Here is a 17,441-nt window from a genome sequence, read left to right as displayed (position 1 = left end):
AAAAAAAAAAAAAAAGAGAAAGAAAAAAACATTTGCCAAGCAAAATATGCTCAGCAGGAATTAAACACCAGCTTGAGAGTTTATGCCTTGTACTGGCCCTCTGTTTAGAAATCAGTTTTAACTTAATTTGCTGTCCTACAAGTGCTGTATATGCCTTTCACTTCATACCTCTACCCAATCTTATTGAGAACTGTGACTTGAAATGCTAAGAAATAAGTGCCAGGAGAAGTTAGAGAAGCTTATGCTCCCTTTCATCATGTCCCAGAGGCAAAGCTAGAGCCTCTTCCAGGTTTATTCCATGACCCTAAGCAAGGCTTTTGCACCAGATCCTGAAAGCTGCTGACCTCTTCCTGGACTGTCCAGGCAATCCCGCTGCTGAAAGTCCTGGTGAGTCACGAGATGACAGTGTGATTTCTTGAAGAGGTGCTCAATACTTTTGCAGGAATCTGCCAGTGGTGTCTGGCGTCTCTAGAAGCCGGTGATTGCACTGCTTGTGATCTCTGCTTATGCATTGGGTAGTCAAGAAAAAAAAGGTATTTGCAAAAGATGTGACTTTTTTACCTAAACAATGCTCTATGGCTGTCAAAGGTGTTGATTTTACATATTCAGCACTGCACATCTGTTCCATTATGTTATTTTCAGAAACAAAACCGTAACTGCAATAGCTCCTCTTTCCTCTTTTGTTTCAGTTCCGCCTTTTATTCAGCCTTTTGAGTTCCCGCGGTTCTCCATCGGGCAGCGGGTCTTCATTCCCTGCGTGGTGGTCTCCGGGGATTTGCCCATCACAATCACCTGGCAGAAGGATGGCAGACCGATCCCAGCCAGCCTCGGGGTGACGATTGACAACATCGACTTCACCAGCTCCTTAAGGATTTCTAATCTTTCGCTGATGCACAATGGGAATTATACCTGTATAGCTAGAAATGATGCAGCAGCTGTGGAGCACCAAAGCCAATTAATTGTGAGAGGTAAGTAGATGTAATTAGTTTGAAGGGCACCAATTAAGTGGAATTCATCAGTATTTTGTAATGACATCTGTTTGATGGGAAGTATAAAAAAGAGGAAAATATGGTAATCCCTCTTTTCATAACAGAGAGCACACAGAGCAATGAAGCACAGAAACTAATATGACTTTTTCTATCTAAAAGTCTCAAAACTAATCAACAACACTGGAATGCACAGGGTGGATGGGGGAGCCACAGGACTGACTTCCTGGAAAATTGTGAGGCGTAAGCCCATTTATTGGGACGAAGCCTTTGAAATGGTATCAAATTCCTCTCTGTTATTGTTTTAGTCTGATTATCTCCGGTTTTTATTTAGATCAGCCTCTCATATAACATTATGTCAGTAAAAAAGCAAAGCATTGATGTTGACTTCACGGGGAAAAGACTCTCCCCTGTTACCATGTTGTTGTTCTTTTTCTGGTTTGTGTTTATTACACAGTTATCATGATTCATTTGCTCATGCTGACTTCAGAATATTTTGCCTTGAAATAGAGGTGAATATAGTTTCAGTAAGGAAACATTTTACGTGGAAAAGACTTTTTAGAGAGATACCTTGCCTTCAGTATCTTTTACCTTTCAAGCCACACCTTAGTCAAATTCCCTAGAGATTATGCCTTGTGATACATTTTCAAACTCGCTGTGCAAAACTTCAACAAAACTAAATTGCTTCCTTTTCTTTCTGAAAGTTTTTCAAAGTGTTTTAAATTTTCATTTTTTAAGAATAAGACAGTTTAACTCTTCCCTCTCCACCATCTCCCTCTTGCTATCAAGCCATTAGACTCCTCGGTGAAAGAGGGCACATACTGTAATACTGCAAGTGATCCTGGTTATTTCTGCCTGTTGCAGATCACTACATCTTATATCCCCTTCTGTAAGTTTACCAAGACAAATCCTAAAACCACTCAGGCTTTTTTGCCATCTTTTCCAGGCTTTTTTTCTCCCTCAAAAACTCATTTGAAGCAAAACTTTCGGAACAGCTCTCCTTTTTAAGTCAAATCTTCCCACTGTCCTAGGACTACCCTTAATGGATTATTCCCTAGTTTTCCACTTATAACATGTGTATGCTTATTTTTTTAATGCTAGTATTACCAAAAGTCAACAGCAAATAGGTCCATTGCTTTTTCACTAGTTTTCTTATGAATATTACTTTAAAGATTTTTTAAAAAATCACTGCTTTTAATCTTGTATTATTCAGCACAGATGTCTATTACTTTCCCCATCTATTCAGTAATTCTTAAATTAAGTGGTTTAATTAACTACATGCATTTAATTATTCTTTTCCTAAGCTGTTCTGTTAGCTTTTAACCCTATCCATCATTCCAATAGTAAAAGATCTTCCTCACCTTCTCTTTTCTTGGAGAAGGGAAGGTTGACAACCTCCCATCACAACAGACAGTCCACTGGCTATGTCTGCCCTACGCAGAAATGCTGCAACTAATAACAGCTGAGATCGTACCTGATTTGCAGTTATACTCAGTGCTTGAAATGATGGGAATGAATCACTTTAGCAACTCTGTACAGGTTCCTATAGGCATTTCATCAAAACAGGGATGGTAGGATAGCTTTTAACCCTATCCATCATTCCAATAGTAAAAGATCTTCCTCACCTTCTCTTTTCTTGGAGAAGGGAAAGTTGACAACCTCCCATCACAACAGACAGTCCACTGGCTATGTCTGCCCTACGCAGAAATGCTGCAACTAATAACAGCTGAATCGTACCTGGATTTGCAGTTATACTCAGTGCTTGAAATGATGGGAATGAATCACTTTAGCAACTCTGTACAGGTTCCTATAGGCATTTCATCAAAACAGGGATGGTAGGATGATCTCCAGAAAAAAAGAAAAAAAAAAAGTTGACATAGGTTGTACCACTGAAAACTGGCTGTCTGCAAACACTGTCTCTATCCTTTTTTCTGCACTGAGATCCATGAGGCTATAACAGCTCAAGTGAGCCCACGTGTAGGGATTTCTGCTCTGCGCCCCACTGATCCGGGCAAGCCCTGCCTTCCCCTAATGGCATCCCTGCTCTCCCTGCCTTGCCTGGACTGCAGTGTCCCTGCCTCCTACCGTTGGTGGGCAATTCCTCTTCTGGCAAGCCCCTGGCTGGCCTGACCTCTGTTCCCTGGACACGACTGCCTCTTTCCGCCTTGTTTGGCATTAATTCATTTTCCCTCCTTGTCCGGGGAGGAGTTCTGGGGAACCTGCTCTCTTACCCCTTTCATGCCACTGACACAAACACCTCCATTTTCCCCTTGTGTGCTGCTGCTCTAATTGCACCTCCTAATGAGGGCTTTGCCTGACAGGTGAGATGGCAGCTGTTGGCATCCTTATAAATCCATGGGCTTGATAGAGGGTAGCTTTTCACTGTGTTTTACTCAGAGGCTTGGAACCTCCGGAGTCCTAATCCTGCAACTTTTTAGGAGGTTATGAGGGATACTTGCTTACCTTTCTGCCCAGCTAGTGCTCTGCAGCAGCCTCCTTTAAGCCTCTCTCCTCTCCTCTCTTCTCTCTCTGTATTAATTTAAATGGTAATGTCTTAATCAGTTTTGCATATGTATCTGGGATAATAGTTCTCACTCAGAGGGAAAGGGGAAAATATAATATGATGTTTGACCTGGATTTTCTGCAAAAACCCTGGACTGACCTCTTTTCCTCATATTGAACTGCTTCAACTGTCTCATTCCACATAGGTCAGAAGACAGATGGCCATCAAAGGGTCACTGTTGGTCACTACTCATCTGCGTCCAACCTGACCTATACACATTTAAATAAAGACTTGCTTTCCTGCTGTCTGTTTCTTTTTCAGGCTTTCTGATCCCTCCTCATTTTTTGTTCATAGGTGGCATATAACTGAAACATAATACTTTCTAAATCAACTAAGCAGTTTTTCTCCAAATAAAGGGAGAAGAAACAGTGCTTAAACTCCTCTTGTTTCTAATCCACATTGTGTGATGGTTTCTCCACAGTGTGCTTTAAACTTAAATGTTGGCTTTCCTAAATGTCAGGGGATATGTTCTGGGAATATCTTATTTATGTGAAGTGTGTGTTTTGATATAAGAGTAGACAGTGAATGGGAGAGGAAAGTAAAGGGAAATATGACTGTTCCCCACAAAGTTCCTTTTTCCTTATCTATACTGTCATTGTATTCGTTTTAAAAGTAGACTTAAAAACAATGAAAGCTATTATGTTTCCAAAATAAGTGGGAGTCCATATCATTTTACAGTACATGGGTAGACTTAGAAGTAGAATTTAAATCCAATCCATTCCTAAGATGAATAAAGAAACACAGGCCAACTGCTTGTTGCTACATTTGAACTACTAGTGAGTACACATACTGTCATTGTATTCGTTTTAAAAGTAGACTTAAAAACAATGAAAGCTATTATGTTTCCAAAATAAGTGGGAGTCCATATCATTTTACAGTACATGGGTAGACTTAGAAGTAGAATTTAAATCCAATCCATTCCTAAGATGAATAAAGAAACACAGGCCAACTGCTTGTTGCTACATTTGAACTACTAGTGAGTACACAAACTTCTGCAGACTCCATACAGCCACATAAATTCTTCGGCTTTATAACTTGAGATTTTTTTCCTCAATATTTTCTCTGTCAGATCACATGTATCTGCTGTTTTTTTAGCATTCATATTTTTCTGTTAAGTTTTAAGTCTGCTAAATAAATTTCCCATATTCTTCCTACAAATATTATTTTTCATATCAAAGCTGTACTGTCATTTTGCCAGGAGTATTAAATAGCAAAAGAAAAACAAGCACTGGTCTCTTAAAATCTGTGGGCACCTTATGGTAAATCTTCACTGCTGTTCCCATTATTTTGTGCTCTATGAAAGCAACCAAGTGGCATTAAGGAGTCCTAAAAATACCTAGCCAGCAAGGCTGGATTTTCCCTGCCTTAAATATCAGAGGAAGATGACCGGCTTCCACCGAGCTTCTTTGCAGAGTATCACATAGGAGATGGAAGGCACCTGCTGAAAGAAAGAAAGTGAGAAGAGAAAGCTTTTGAGCAGCTGTGCAGCCCTGGGTCAGAAGATCTTAGGTCAATCTCAGTTCTCTCTCCCATGGGTTTCTTCATGAGGACCTGGAAATGAGACAGAGCCACACGCTCTGGACATAGATCTGTCAGTACTTCTCTCCACAATTTATTAACCCATTTCAGACAAATCGGAAGAGGGGAAAATGCCTCCAGTGGAGCTGAAAGCCTAAAAACGTAACAAAAAGAGGTGATTGATTAGAAACACCTTTAATTAGTGTAACACTAGACACCAGAGGATCTACTCAGGCGAGCCCTCCCGCAAACACAAGCAATGTTCCAACTGGAGTCTGTACTCAACCATGAGATACAAATCCACAGAAAAGCCAGCTTGATTAGTTCTAATGTCTATGGAATATCTTTTAAAAGCTCATTAATTAGCCACTGGGAGAAGCCTACCATCCTCACTGCATCTAGGGACTGCAGGTAGGCAGTCCAAGTGAGTGAAAACAGGGCTTTCCTTCTCAAAATCTTGTGCTCCGCCAGATCCTGGCCTGCAGCTCCTCTGGAAATACGTCAAAAATTTGCAAGCCAGAGGGGTTTCTCAAAAAATAATAAAGCATTATTTTGATTATTTTATTTCTTGTCGCACTCTTGGTTTGCTATGCATGCTATTAAGAAAACTGAAAGAATAGGATCCTGTCATGAAAGCCATCCATAGAAATTAGGAAAATATCTTCTCTGTCAACTACTTATATCATCATACAGAATTAATTAAGGCTTTACCCATTAGGGCTGTCTTCTAAAGAGTGATTAAAAATCTATCTACACTTTTATCATGTGTTATTCATTTCTGTAGGGTTTCCTAAAATGGGAATGAAGTAATTATGACATAAAAAGCAGTGAAAAAGATTTTAATTGGTAACCAAAAAGAAAAAGCTCATAAATGTATTATGAGTTCAAAATTTTTCAGATACTGCCAGAAAAGAGAATTCAAAGATAGTAGTGGGGGCATAAATCATGATTTTAAAATTCCTGTTAGTGAACACATCATAAGTTAAAATTGAGATAAGGTCTTTAAATACCTAATAACCCCCCTTAATGCATTTAGTGCATTAAGTGTAAATGTGTTTTCATTTTGTGCTTGCCAGGAATGTTGAATATCATTAGATAGTTAGGCACCCAATGAGGAGTCCCGGAGCCTTGAATCTTCCAGATAGGAAGTGAGTATCTGTCTGCTTTCTGAGGTTTGGTGGTAGTGCTGGTGTGATGCAGCAAATGCAGTTTGTGATTGAAAAGCAGGGGGAGAAGATTTATGGTCGCAGCTGGTGTCAAAACTCATTTACTATCTTTGCTGGTATCGAAGATTACTCTTGAATGACTCACTTCCTATGTAATGTTCTCATTAGACAAACCTGATCAACACAAACCACCAGGCACTGTGTCATTTTGCAAAAGTACATCTTTTTTCTTGAACTGCATAGCAAATGGTTTCACTAAACCAGCTAAATCGACCCCTTAGGTCCAATGACCAAATTTAAAAACTGTTCATCTTTGCTAAAGTACAGTGTTTAATGATCTCATTCATTAATACATCAATGGTTGCTTTGGCTGATTAAATTTCTTCCATCATTTTGACAGTATGATCTAAATGTAAAGTACAAATATTCCATGTGAAAATGAAACATTGTATTCTGGGCCAATGTCATAGATTATTTCTTAACTCACTCCAGTAGCCCACCGGAGGAGCTCATGTCAGGAGCCTTCAGAATTGCTCTCCAATGTGATGTACTAATTGCTGTACTTGGGAGCCAGGAGCACTTGCATAGATTTGAAGTCCAGGAAGGAGTGTGCGAGTTTGTCATCTGGTCCCTGGCATAAAGTACAGTCAGAAAGGATTCTTGGATTTACATAACGCAAAATTAAATCAGGGAATGTTAGCATGCATTCATAAATTTCTTTTAGTTAGTAGCTTGTGAAGTCCATCATTGCGAGCAGCAATGACACCGATAAGCAGTATCTTCTTAGAGTACCAACTCATATTTCATCATCTTATCAGGACTGTTTCACACAAGGAGATAATAAAAGCATTTTCCTTCTCTTAAAATGGCACTATGACATTCATGTTATCTTCAACATCCTATTCTGATTGCTCTCATCCTTTGTTTTCCCTTTGTGAGAGCCTGAGACTGCTAGTCATAATATTGACTGAAAACACCTTTTTTAGGTCCTTTGAGTTCAGCCATTAAACAGTTTGCATCTGTCAACTTATTGCTCTTACACTAAACAATTCAATAGCTCATTTCTCATCACAGATCCGTGGGCTGCATTAAATGAGAGCGCCTAACAGAAACTCACTGTTAAAGCGATTTTAAATGTCCTCCTTTACGGGCTCAAGGGACTGTGCTGCTGAAACAAGGGTGATAATAAAAGTAGAACTGTTAAATCATATTCGTGAGCTATTTCAGTGTTTCACTTCTAAAGGGGCAGAGGAGGCCCACACCTTTACAACTAGAGAGAGAGGAGGAGAACTAACTGCTTTCTTTCTCCATTAACTCTACTTAAGCATATCAGACAAATTAACTTGGTTAAATTCTTACTAAGCAAATTTTCTTTAAGGGCTAATGATTTCCTGAAAGATAATGAAAAAGTGAATATAGTTTTATAATCTAAAGCTAAGTATCAAAATCTAGATCAAGTAGTTAACTGTATTGTCTTCCAAAATATGGTAGTACATAGCACTGAACAAGTTACTCATTTGAAATAAAATTGAGAAGCAAACTATCAATGAGGAAGAAAAATGTAAAGGTCTCTTCTGTTTACTTTTTAATAATTTCTATAAGAGGAAAAATCCTGTGGTTTTACCTAGACAGCAATACAGAAACAATTGAAAGGTCATTGAATGAGTAATTTTGTTTTGCTGTAGCATCTTTTCTGATTTCTGTTAGCAATCTTAAGACTAAGTGTCAAGGGTTCATCTCTTCAAAATCAGAGCAGCAGTTGGCATTTTTATAAGTAGTCCTAAAAGAAGGCCAAAGCTTTACTGAATTGTTTCTATTACTGGGTGTGGGCAGAGTTTTTGCCAAGTAAGGTTGAAACATGCTTTTTTTTATGGAGCAGTACAAGGAAACCGTACGATTGCTAATCATACACCTGTTTCTGGAGCTTATATGGCAAAATTTATTTTCCATAGTTACCATTCTGGTATCATTCTGTATTAAAAGTAATGATTAAAAATGAGAATGCCAAGAATATCTAAGCAAAAACTTATGTTTTATATATATACCCAAAATACAGTGAAATCAATATGATAAAAAGCCCTGTTCAGAGATTGTCAGCGTTAAAGGCACAACACATCAAGAATATCTACATGAGTTCATTAAAGATGTGGAAGGATACATTTCCACAGAAATGCTCAAACAACATTTACAACATAGTATTTTAAAGGCTGATTGCCTTTATTCCATACTAGACAATCTTGCTTAACTTTTCCAGAACTTTCTGCATATGCCTACCCATTTAATATAATAAATTATTTCCTGAAAAATTAGCACTTCTTGCCAGTGTCATCCATAGCAAGTAAGGAATATAAACAAAATGTTTTTCAAAGAGAAGGGAAATAAAACAAAGAAGTTACAAAAATTTTGCATTGTAAGAGAGGTTTTAAAAGACATTATACTCTTCACACTTCTCAGTGGTAGAGGAGGCCAGTAATTATCAGTCACTCCATTGCATCATTTGTAATCATTCGCTTGTAAGACTGATACAACTGAGGTGGATTTGTTTTGGATTTTTTTTTTGGTCTACCCTCTTTATGGATAAGCAGCTTGTAATTGATTTTTCAGAAGCTGTGAATACAAATGTACCTACAGTTACCGAGGTGAAACAAGCTGATGCCACCGTGCCGAGTTGTATAAAATCAAACCTAATTGTGCAACTAATTGTACTTTTTGCCTGTTTTGGAAAATAAGTACTTGGGAATCCTTTTGTGTTTGGTGATAAAATGAACACAGAACAGTGAGAAAAGAGCTACTGAAGCAAATGTCTTCTGTGAGTAGATAATTAGAACAGGGTGGGTGATTGCCCAGGGCTGCTGTTGCCAGGATTTCGTGTTTGATGCTTACCTATCATGAATTAACATAACATATGATTTATGTTTGTCAGTGTGGCAGCCATTTGGAAAGCTGAAATGTCTGACAGCAGTAAATACATTTCCTAGTACAAAGATGCCTCTTGCCTCTATTGCTGTTAGTTCCTTCTCTTTCTTCTAGCCATGTTCCAAACAGAAGTGGAGCTTCTTTGTACATATTTAGGCAATAAACACCTTTCCATTATAGCTATAGTATTCAATGAGCAAGAGGTCCAGTTAAAGGGATTGTTTGCTCTCCAGAAGATTGTTCTCATCTTTTAAAAAACAGTTGTAGCTATGAAGGTGGAAAGAGAAACCTGGAGAGGAGTCTGGATTATGGAGGCACAGGGAGAAAGGCTCAAGCTGCTGTGAGGTGTGTTCTCTGCACCTGCAGAGAGTATCTCTAGATACCTCCAACATTTAGCAGTCCTGTCCATACCAACACTGGCAGCTCAAGCTTCTCATTAAGGAAAACTTGGGACTCTCTGGTATAATGGGAAGTGCTATTTGCATAAACTATGAGAGTGTATGTACTGAAAAAACTTTAAAGTGGTATATTATATCACTGGTGCTTCTGCTGTGCTTCTGTGGTTCAGTTTTTCTGATATGTAAGTAGTACTGTATTCATGGCCATTATGAGCTGTTTCAGGTCCCAGGGCAAATAGTCACTGTACTGATGATCCTTTTCTGTGCTGCCTTACATTTCCTCGTGCTACAGCCCTCTCCCATACTTTCTTCCTTAATTTCTGGCACTTCTGGAGAGGCAGGTGGTGGGGCCTGACGGGGGTTGGGAAGATGGGTCGGATCAGAGCGAGGAGGGATGGCTGGGCCCTCTGTTCTGCCTCCCCCAACCTTCAGACAAACTCAGCAGTGGCTGGACCCGTGGAGCTGTGAACCCATGAGGTTGTGTGTGTGTCCCCATGTGCATACGCTGCAGTGGGGTGAGGAAAGCAAGCAACTGTTAGGTTTTCTCCTTTACTGCATTAGATCTCATTGTGTTGCTGTACTCAATTTGAAAGGGAAAAAAATCTGTCACAGGCTCAATCACCTTACTACATTTTCTCTGTAGCATTGTAAGAAATGACAAAAAGAATAACATGTGGGATAAGGGCACAAATAATTTACTTTTTTTCTCAGGTACTTACTTCTGTATGCTCTGAACCAAAGAACGGGCGGTCAATGAAAATCTGTGACTTTGACTTTAATACTACCATTAAGCACCTTTAATTTTCAATAACTTTTGTGGCTCTTTCACCATTCTTCCCAGTTTTCAGCTTTTCTTTCAAACTTTTGTCAAGTCTGCAGGTTCTATTGAGACACTGACATTCAGTATTGGGCCTTCATGGTAAACTGTAGGTCTAGCATTGTCACAAGTTATTTTCTTCACCGTGTATCTGTATTTGGAACAGGTAGAGCTTTTCCTTGAGATAAGCATCTCTTATTATTTATATATAAATATATACATACTTGCCTATGTCTGGAAGACTCATTGCAGTGGTTTTACGCTTCCTTAGAATAAGTGTAATAATATGTATACATTGATGTACATCCATCTATTCCGGTAAGACTTTTCCTCTTCAACTTAGTGCAAGCAAATTGTGTTGAACCTTTCTATGGCTGTTTGGAAAGAAAAGTCCTATCAGAATTTGTAGTTCAAACACCCTCATTTTAATATGAAGTGATTTGATTGATATTAAAAGCTGTTATTTTTTAAGGTTATTTATGTTACATAATTTAATTCTTTTTCTAAAGTTTACTAGTTCACTATTATAAAAAACAAACACAGAAAACTTCAGTTGTTCTTAGACACCTGTCAAACCTCTCCCTTTGTTAGAAAGCATTTCTTTTCTGACCATGACACTTTGATTTATCTGTTACTCTATTTTATAACCTCTCCTATGGAGAGATTTTTATTAACTTATTTTTGTATTCTATCAAGACCAGTGCTTTTGTTGTGCCTGGCAAGAAATACGTTGAGATTGTGCACAGAAAGTGAATAATCATGTAAAACCAACTTTACTGTGTTACTGGATTGTCAAAAAGCTGGTTTTAATTTTTGCTTTCAGCTATGAAATGTTATGCCTCCTTATGTGACTGGTCTGCCATTTTGAGCTACCTGATAAGTTGCACAAATTCTCATGGCTCCTTTTGCTTCCTCCCACAGTGCCCCCTAGGTTTGTGGTTCAGCCCAGCGACCAGGATGGGATCTATGGAAAAGCTGTAATTCTCAACTGCTCTGCAGAGGGTTATCCTGTTCCTACCATTGTCTGGAAGTACTCAAAAGGTAGGACTCCTGTGATCACTGGGGACAGATTAATTCTGGTTTAATAACACCTTACTCACCTGCAAGTTACTGGTTTAATCTTCATATTGTCAGAGGCCAGCAGGGTGCAATAAGGGAAGTATCAGCCATGTTTATACTGTTCTTCTGTCATTTCCCTAAGTGCATAGTGCTGGCCATTGTCATAGACACAAGGCTGAGCTAGATGGACTTTTGGTCTGCCTTAGAGACATCCTGGAACTGTGAATGCGTGCCTGTGTTAGCTATGGCCTCAGCAGGTGAGTGATGAAATGGATGGCTGAGAGAAAAGAGATATTGCTTTAGTTGAAATGACCTCAGAACAAGGTTCAGCGGCAGTATTTGGCTGATTTTTTCCCCCCTTCAAAATCCATGGTAACGTGGCCAATCATATCTTTTCAGCAAAGAAGAAAGGTCAGGTAGCATTAGCATAAGCAGTAATTCAGTATGCGCTTTACATAATGCTTTAACATTTTCTTCTCATGTAACAGAGCATTAAAACTGGCCCCACTTGACCCTCAGTAACCACAGGAAATTTTAATTAAATTGTGTTGCCTGCTAGATTGCATCTTCTGGCCAATTGTCTTCTGGTTGGTTTTAGCAAGAAAACAAACTCTCCAAACTCTGTATCCAATCTACATGAGTTAACTCTTTAAAAAGCAAAACTAGGTGCTGTTGAGAAGAAATCCTTATGTAATGCTTCATGTCATTTTTGGTTTCCTTAGGATCTAAGTCTAAATTATATTTGAAGTAAAAGTGTGGGGGAAGAGAAATGTTCATATTAAAGACTATTTTTTGCTTTTATTGATAAATTCTGGTTTGTGGCAAGAATCTAAATGCCATTAATCTCAATGGTATATGAGTTTTTAATTATGAATACAGGTCACAAAGAAGTAATTCTGTTTTGTTGTGTTTGCATGCTGAAAGAGGAGGCCAAGCCAACCTAGCTGAGTTGTAATTAACTGTGAATTGATAAGCAGCCCATCTTAATAAAGGAGAAGGGGATAGTGGTTTGATTTTAGTTACACTCTACCATCAAGTGACTGTTTTTAAGGTTTTCCATTAACAGCTCTGAAGTTTTTAAGTCAAAAGAAAGATTTAGTAGATACGTGATGTAGGCAAAGCCACCAAACTGCAGTTTCATTTTTTGGCCAAAATAACTCTAGGTGAAAAGGACAATATTTTCACAAAAGCCTGTATTTTGTTAATGGATGACTGCAATTTCAATACCTAGTCTAACTAAGGTGCTGTACAGGTCTATAGGATATATGCTACATCTTCCTTTAAAGAGATACATTATATAATTGGTTTGTGAGCAAGATTTGTGCCAAATTCTGAAATAATTACTGAGGTGAGGCCAGCGGGAGTAAAGCGGTCAGATCATAGCTCATCTGCAGGTACCACAACAGAGTAGAAAGGGCATCTGTACACCTGCAGGCAAGTTACTGTCATTGTCTTTTCATGTCAGTGAAAAATGGAAAAAGAGGGTTCATTTTTTTATACATCGGGATAGACAGGTAATGGAAATGGACTTGCTGTCTCTAAAGAATAATGACAGTGATCAATACAGACACCCCATAATCAGTGAGAATCTGTTGTTTTAAGTCCTTCAGACTTAAAGAGGCAATGGGCACACACTGAAACACAGGAGGCTCCGTCTGAGTATAACGAAACAGTTTTTTACTGTGAGGGTGACTGAGCACTCGCACAGGTTGTCCAGGAAGGTTGTGGAGTCTCATCCTTGGAAATATTAAAAACCGTCTGGACATGGTTCTGGGCAACCAGTTTTAGGTGGCCCTGCTTGAGCCAAAGGGTTGGACCACATGACCTTCAGAGGTCCCTTCCAACCTCAACCAGTTTGTGATTCTGTGGTTCATGAGCATGTAGTCCTCTTGCAGATTCATCCATGCAGTTGTGTGTGATAAGCTGCTGTCACTGCTCAGGAAGGACTTTGGCTGTAATAGCAGTAACAGTGCGTGTGAAGAGTAAGAAGCTTTTGCAAACTGTTATGCAAAATTTTGCCCATTTGTAGCTATCCTCAGGAATATCAGCCCTTTCCCTTCTGTGAACACCAAATTGTTCCCAGAATTTTTCATGTGAAGAAATATAAGAAGTGAGTGCTTGCATCTGTCTACTTGGGCAATCAACTGCAGACAGGTAGAGTTAGTGAAGCATAAATGTGCCTTCCAACTAAATGACAGGAAAAATGACTTGTTAAAGAAAAAAAAATAGATAAAGGAGGCAGTGGGATATGCATGTGTCTAAAATAGTTGAAAAATCAACAATGGCAACTGATTTTTGTGAAAACATTATCCCTTTAACATTTCTAAGTTCACAGGATCGGCTACCAGACCTTCAGTGTAACTGTAAGTCCCCAAAGCAAACTCTTCTAGGACTAGAAGGATTTTTAGTATGCATGTCTGGTCTTTTTTAATATTCTAGATGTTGTATTCATAGGTTGTTATAGCTTGCTATTTTATACTAAACCATTCCCCGTAGTATTTATTCATTGTATTTCCTCCTGGGCTGACTCAGCCAACTGCGTATAGTAATTAATGCAGACAGATATTAGTTTTGTGTACAGAAAGTGGTATAAGAGAATCCTATTGAAGAAGACTACCTTATGATTTCCCTGAAAAATCCTGTCTCTTGTTGCCAAAGTAGGTTGTAAACCCCTTTGTTACAAGAGCCATATCTTAATATACACTTAGAGAGTCCCTAATGCTGGAGAAACCTGAACTTGTAGCAGGCATGCTGACAGTATGACAGTATCCTGTCCCTATTCTCTAAATCAACCAGTATCTTATTTTCAAGGAAAAGTAGGTTCTTTCTTAAAACCAAAGTTGATACAGAAATCTTTGGCTTCCTGTCTTTTTACGGACATTCCATTTTTACAGTGCCACTAAACATGGCACTTCATGCCTGATTAGTGGTCTGAGATTTTTGTTTCTTTCTTTCTTTGTATTTTTTTTAACAGTCTGAATAAATACTGACTACGAACATGGCAGAACAGAGATTTTATGTGTCATCAGTCAGTCAGCTGTAGGAGGAAACAAGCAACACAGTCACTGATGTGGTTTTCCACGTTACCCAGAGTTTCATAAACAAGGTCCTAGAGGTCCCTTGAGTCTGCCATGTTTACTACAACAGACATTCTTCTTAGTCATAAGAAATTCATTTGGTGTATGCATTAGGGATGCATACTTGTATAACTGTTTAGCTGTAATTGTCAATAATTTATCAGCCTCTAAATGTACAACAAATGTGCCTTTTTATCCATGAGCAGTCTGAAAATCTCCTTCATTTTCCCTCTCCCCCTTTCTGGTTCTTCCACTCCTGCTTCATGCTCCTTTTGCCCCTTTACCATTAACATGGGCAAATTATTGCTACTATTACATTCCAAAGGTCTTTCTTCTTTCCATTTAATTAATTCAGTTTTGGCAAAAAAGCATTCTGTTTGTTCTGATGATGTCAGAAGCCATTTGTATTTTAATTGAATTGAGCATCTAAGATCAGGAAGCTATAGTTTCTGCCTTATTTTAAAAAAACTGAGATGCTTTCCTTCCTAACTAACCTATTTCCACGGGGGTCCTGCTTTAGGTGCTGGGGTTCCTCAGTTCCAGCCAATTGCATTGAATGGTCGTATCCAGCTTCTCACAAATGGCTCCTTGCTGATTAAACATGTGCTGGAAGAAGACAGTGGATACTACCTCTGCAAGGTCAGCAATGATGTGGGAGCAGACGTCAGCAAGTCCATGTACCTCACTGTTAAAAGTAAGAACTAAAACACTTCTCTGTGATCCAGATATTACCACTGAGTGAAAAAGGCTTGTCTACTGCATCCTTAGTTTGGAGGGAGGGGAGGTGGGGAGGGAGGGGAGAGGTTGGTTTTGTTGGTTTTAATTTGATGTTGGTGTTCAGCTGCATGTGGTAGCACCTGGAAGTTAGTATGGTTAATAATAAACATTGTTTAGTAGAGGGAGAAAAGGGGACTTAAAGATGAAAAGGATTAACATCTCATTTCAAAAATTTGTGTCACGTCTATGAGCTACAGCTGAGTAATGAAGGAGAAGTAAGAAAATTCTTTGGTCAAGGACAAAAAAACAATAACAAAGGAGAAATACCCGCAGCAACTGTTACAAATCTCAGAAGTTGAAGAAAATATGGATTAAAAAGTCCCTTAATCAATTCTCAAGATACCATAGATAGATACTATAGGTACAATTACAATAGATACCACAAGATGCTCTGACGTACTATAAGATATAGATACAGCCAAAGTAGTCATTTTGACTTAGCCACTGGCAGATAACTTTCAGAAAATGCATCTAATTCTGTTGAATCTGGAGTACGTACAAAACCTCAATCTATCTGTACTTTCTAGGCACAAGAGACAAAAGCAATCCAGTTTTTAGGTGTATGTTAGCTATAACACCTTCAAACATGAACATAGCTGAGAATATAGGGGAAATATGAAAAAAAAAGCTGTAGAGATAATACAATTTTTCACTAGAGAAAAAAGAGACTATTGACACTTCAGCATGCCAAATGTTCCTGGATGACCTATTAGACCAGTATTGAAGGAGGTCATCAAACCATGCACTTTCATATTTGTAGGATTTTTGAAGATTGACTGAGGCTTTGAAGTTCTGAGATGTCAATTAGCTTGAAAAAGGTTTGCCCTTGAAAGTAAAAAGATTTCTTTTTTCTGAAAGGAAATGTTTAGGTGTTGTTTGTTTGTTGTAATGTCAGAGAATGAATAACTAAGTTCTTTGAAAGGAAGAGTGTCAACTTTGTTAGATTTGCAAGCCCCAGTACCTCAGATGTCCTCTCCGCTCTGATTTACCAAAGTGGCTTCATCTTCTGAAAAATAACATGGTATCTCAACCTCTCAAGCAAGTATATTAATGGAATACTTTTTCTGTGGATCAGTAGAAGTTCCAGCTTCTGTGGTTTCCGTAACTGGTCATTTTGGGGCCAAGCTTCAACTGTAGTAGCAACGCACTGCTGTAATATGCTACAGAAAAATAGCTTTCCTCTTGTTGGCAGCTATGCACACTGCCTGTCTGATCACTACATGCAGTTTCATGTGTGATAAAAGAGCATCCCTTATCAAGTAAGAGCAGGGGCTTCCCTGGAGAGTCAGTTGCTGTTTGAATCTAATGAAAACCCCTGCGGCTCTGAGATAGCAGGCAAGCACATCTGTACACCCTCACACATCCATGCTAACACACGTACTGCTCCCAGCACGGCTGTTAGAGCAAACGCTGTTAGCGTGTTGGTATGTGCATAGAAGAGGCACAGCTTTAGCTTTAATCAAGCACACATTAAGGACAAGTTGCTTTGGGGAAGTGTGCCATGGTGGACTTCAGGTATAGCTGGATCGCCTGTTCTGGTGGCGTGGTTATGGCACATATCATACTTGCACGTGGTCAGGTGGAGTGACTCCAAAGTGAGCGTCTGGACCTGCCTTTATTCTCTCTGGTACTGTTATCTTGTCATTCGCCATTTTCTTTTTCTCTGTGGTTATTCTGGCTCCTTTTCCCTCTCCCCACAAGCCTGTTTCTTGACCCTAGTCCTCAGGTATAGCCCTACTACTAGATAAAAACCTTGGGCTTCCTTCATGAAATTCACAGTGTTCTTAATTACTTGATCCTGCTCCACAAGGTCACCCTAAATGCTTTCTTTACTCAGAGGCAGAAGGTGAGACCTGGCCCAGGCAGTTGTTTCTGGGTGACAAAGTTGGTAAGAAACAGCCTTCCAAAACATAAACAAAGATTAATACCAATAAATCTTGTTGTGGCTTCCTTGTGACAAATTAGCTTCTGTCATGGTTTAACCTCAGCTGGCAACTGAGCACCGCACAGCTTCTCGCTCCCTCCCAGTGGGACTGGGGAGAGAATTGGAAGGGTAAAAGAGAGAAAACTCGTGGGTTGAGGTAAGAACAGTTTAATAATTGAAATAAAATTGTAATAATAACAATAATAATAATGAAAGAATATACAAAGCAAGTGATGTACA

General features: G+C 39.0%; 1 protein-coding gene across 1 annotated transcript in view; it reads left to right on the top strand.

Moving 5' to 3' along the window:
* The window catches only part of DSCAM (DS cell adhesion molecule), a 416,982-nt gene that overhangs the window by 240,160 nt on the left and 159,381 nt on the right, over positions 1–17,441 (top strand). Inside the window, exons 9-11 of the mRNA XM_009283090.1 lie at positions 690–968; positions 11,286–11,405; positions 15,021–15,194. Coding sequence (XP_009281365.1) covers positions 690–968; positions 11,286–11,405; positions 15,021–15,194 — 573 coding nt within the window. The remainder of the gene's footprint in view (positions 1–689; positions 969–11,285; positions 11,406–15,020; positions 15,195–17,441) is intronic.

Source organism: Aptenodytes forsteri, unplaced genomic scaffold (assembly GCF_000699145.1).
Source record: "Aptenodytes forsteri isolate BGI_AS27 unplaced genomic scaffold, ASM69914v1 Scaffold2, whole genome shotgun sequence".
Taxonomy (NCBI): Eukaryota; Metazoa; Chordata; class Aves; order Sphenisciformes; family Spheniscidae; genus Aptenodytes; species Aptenodytes forsteri.
This window is presented reverse-complemented; position numbering and strand designations above follow the sequence as displayed.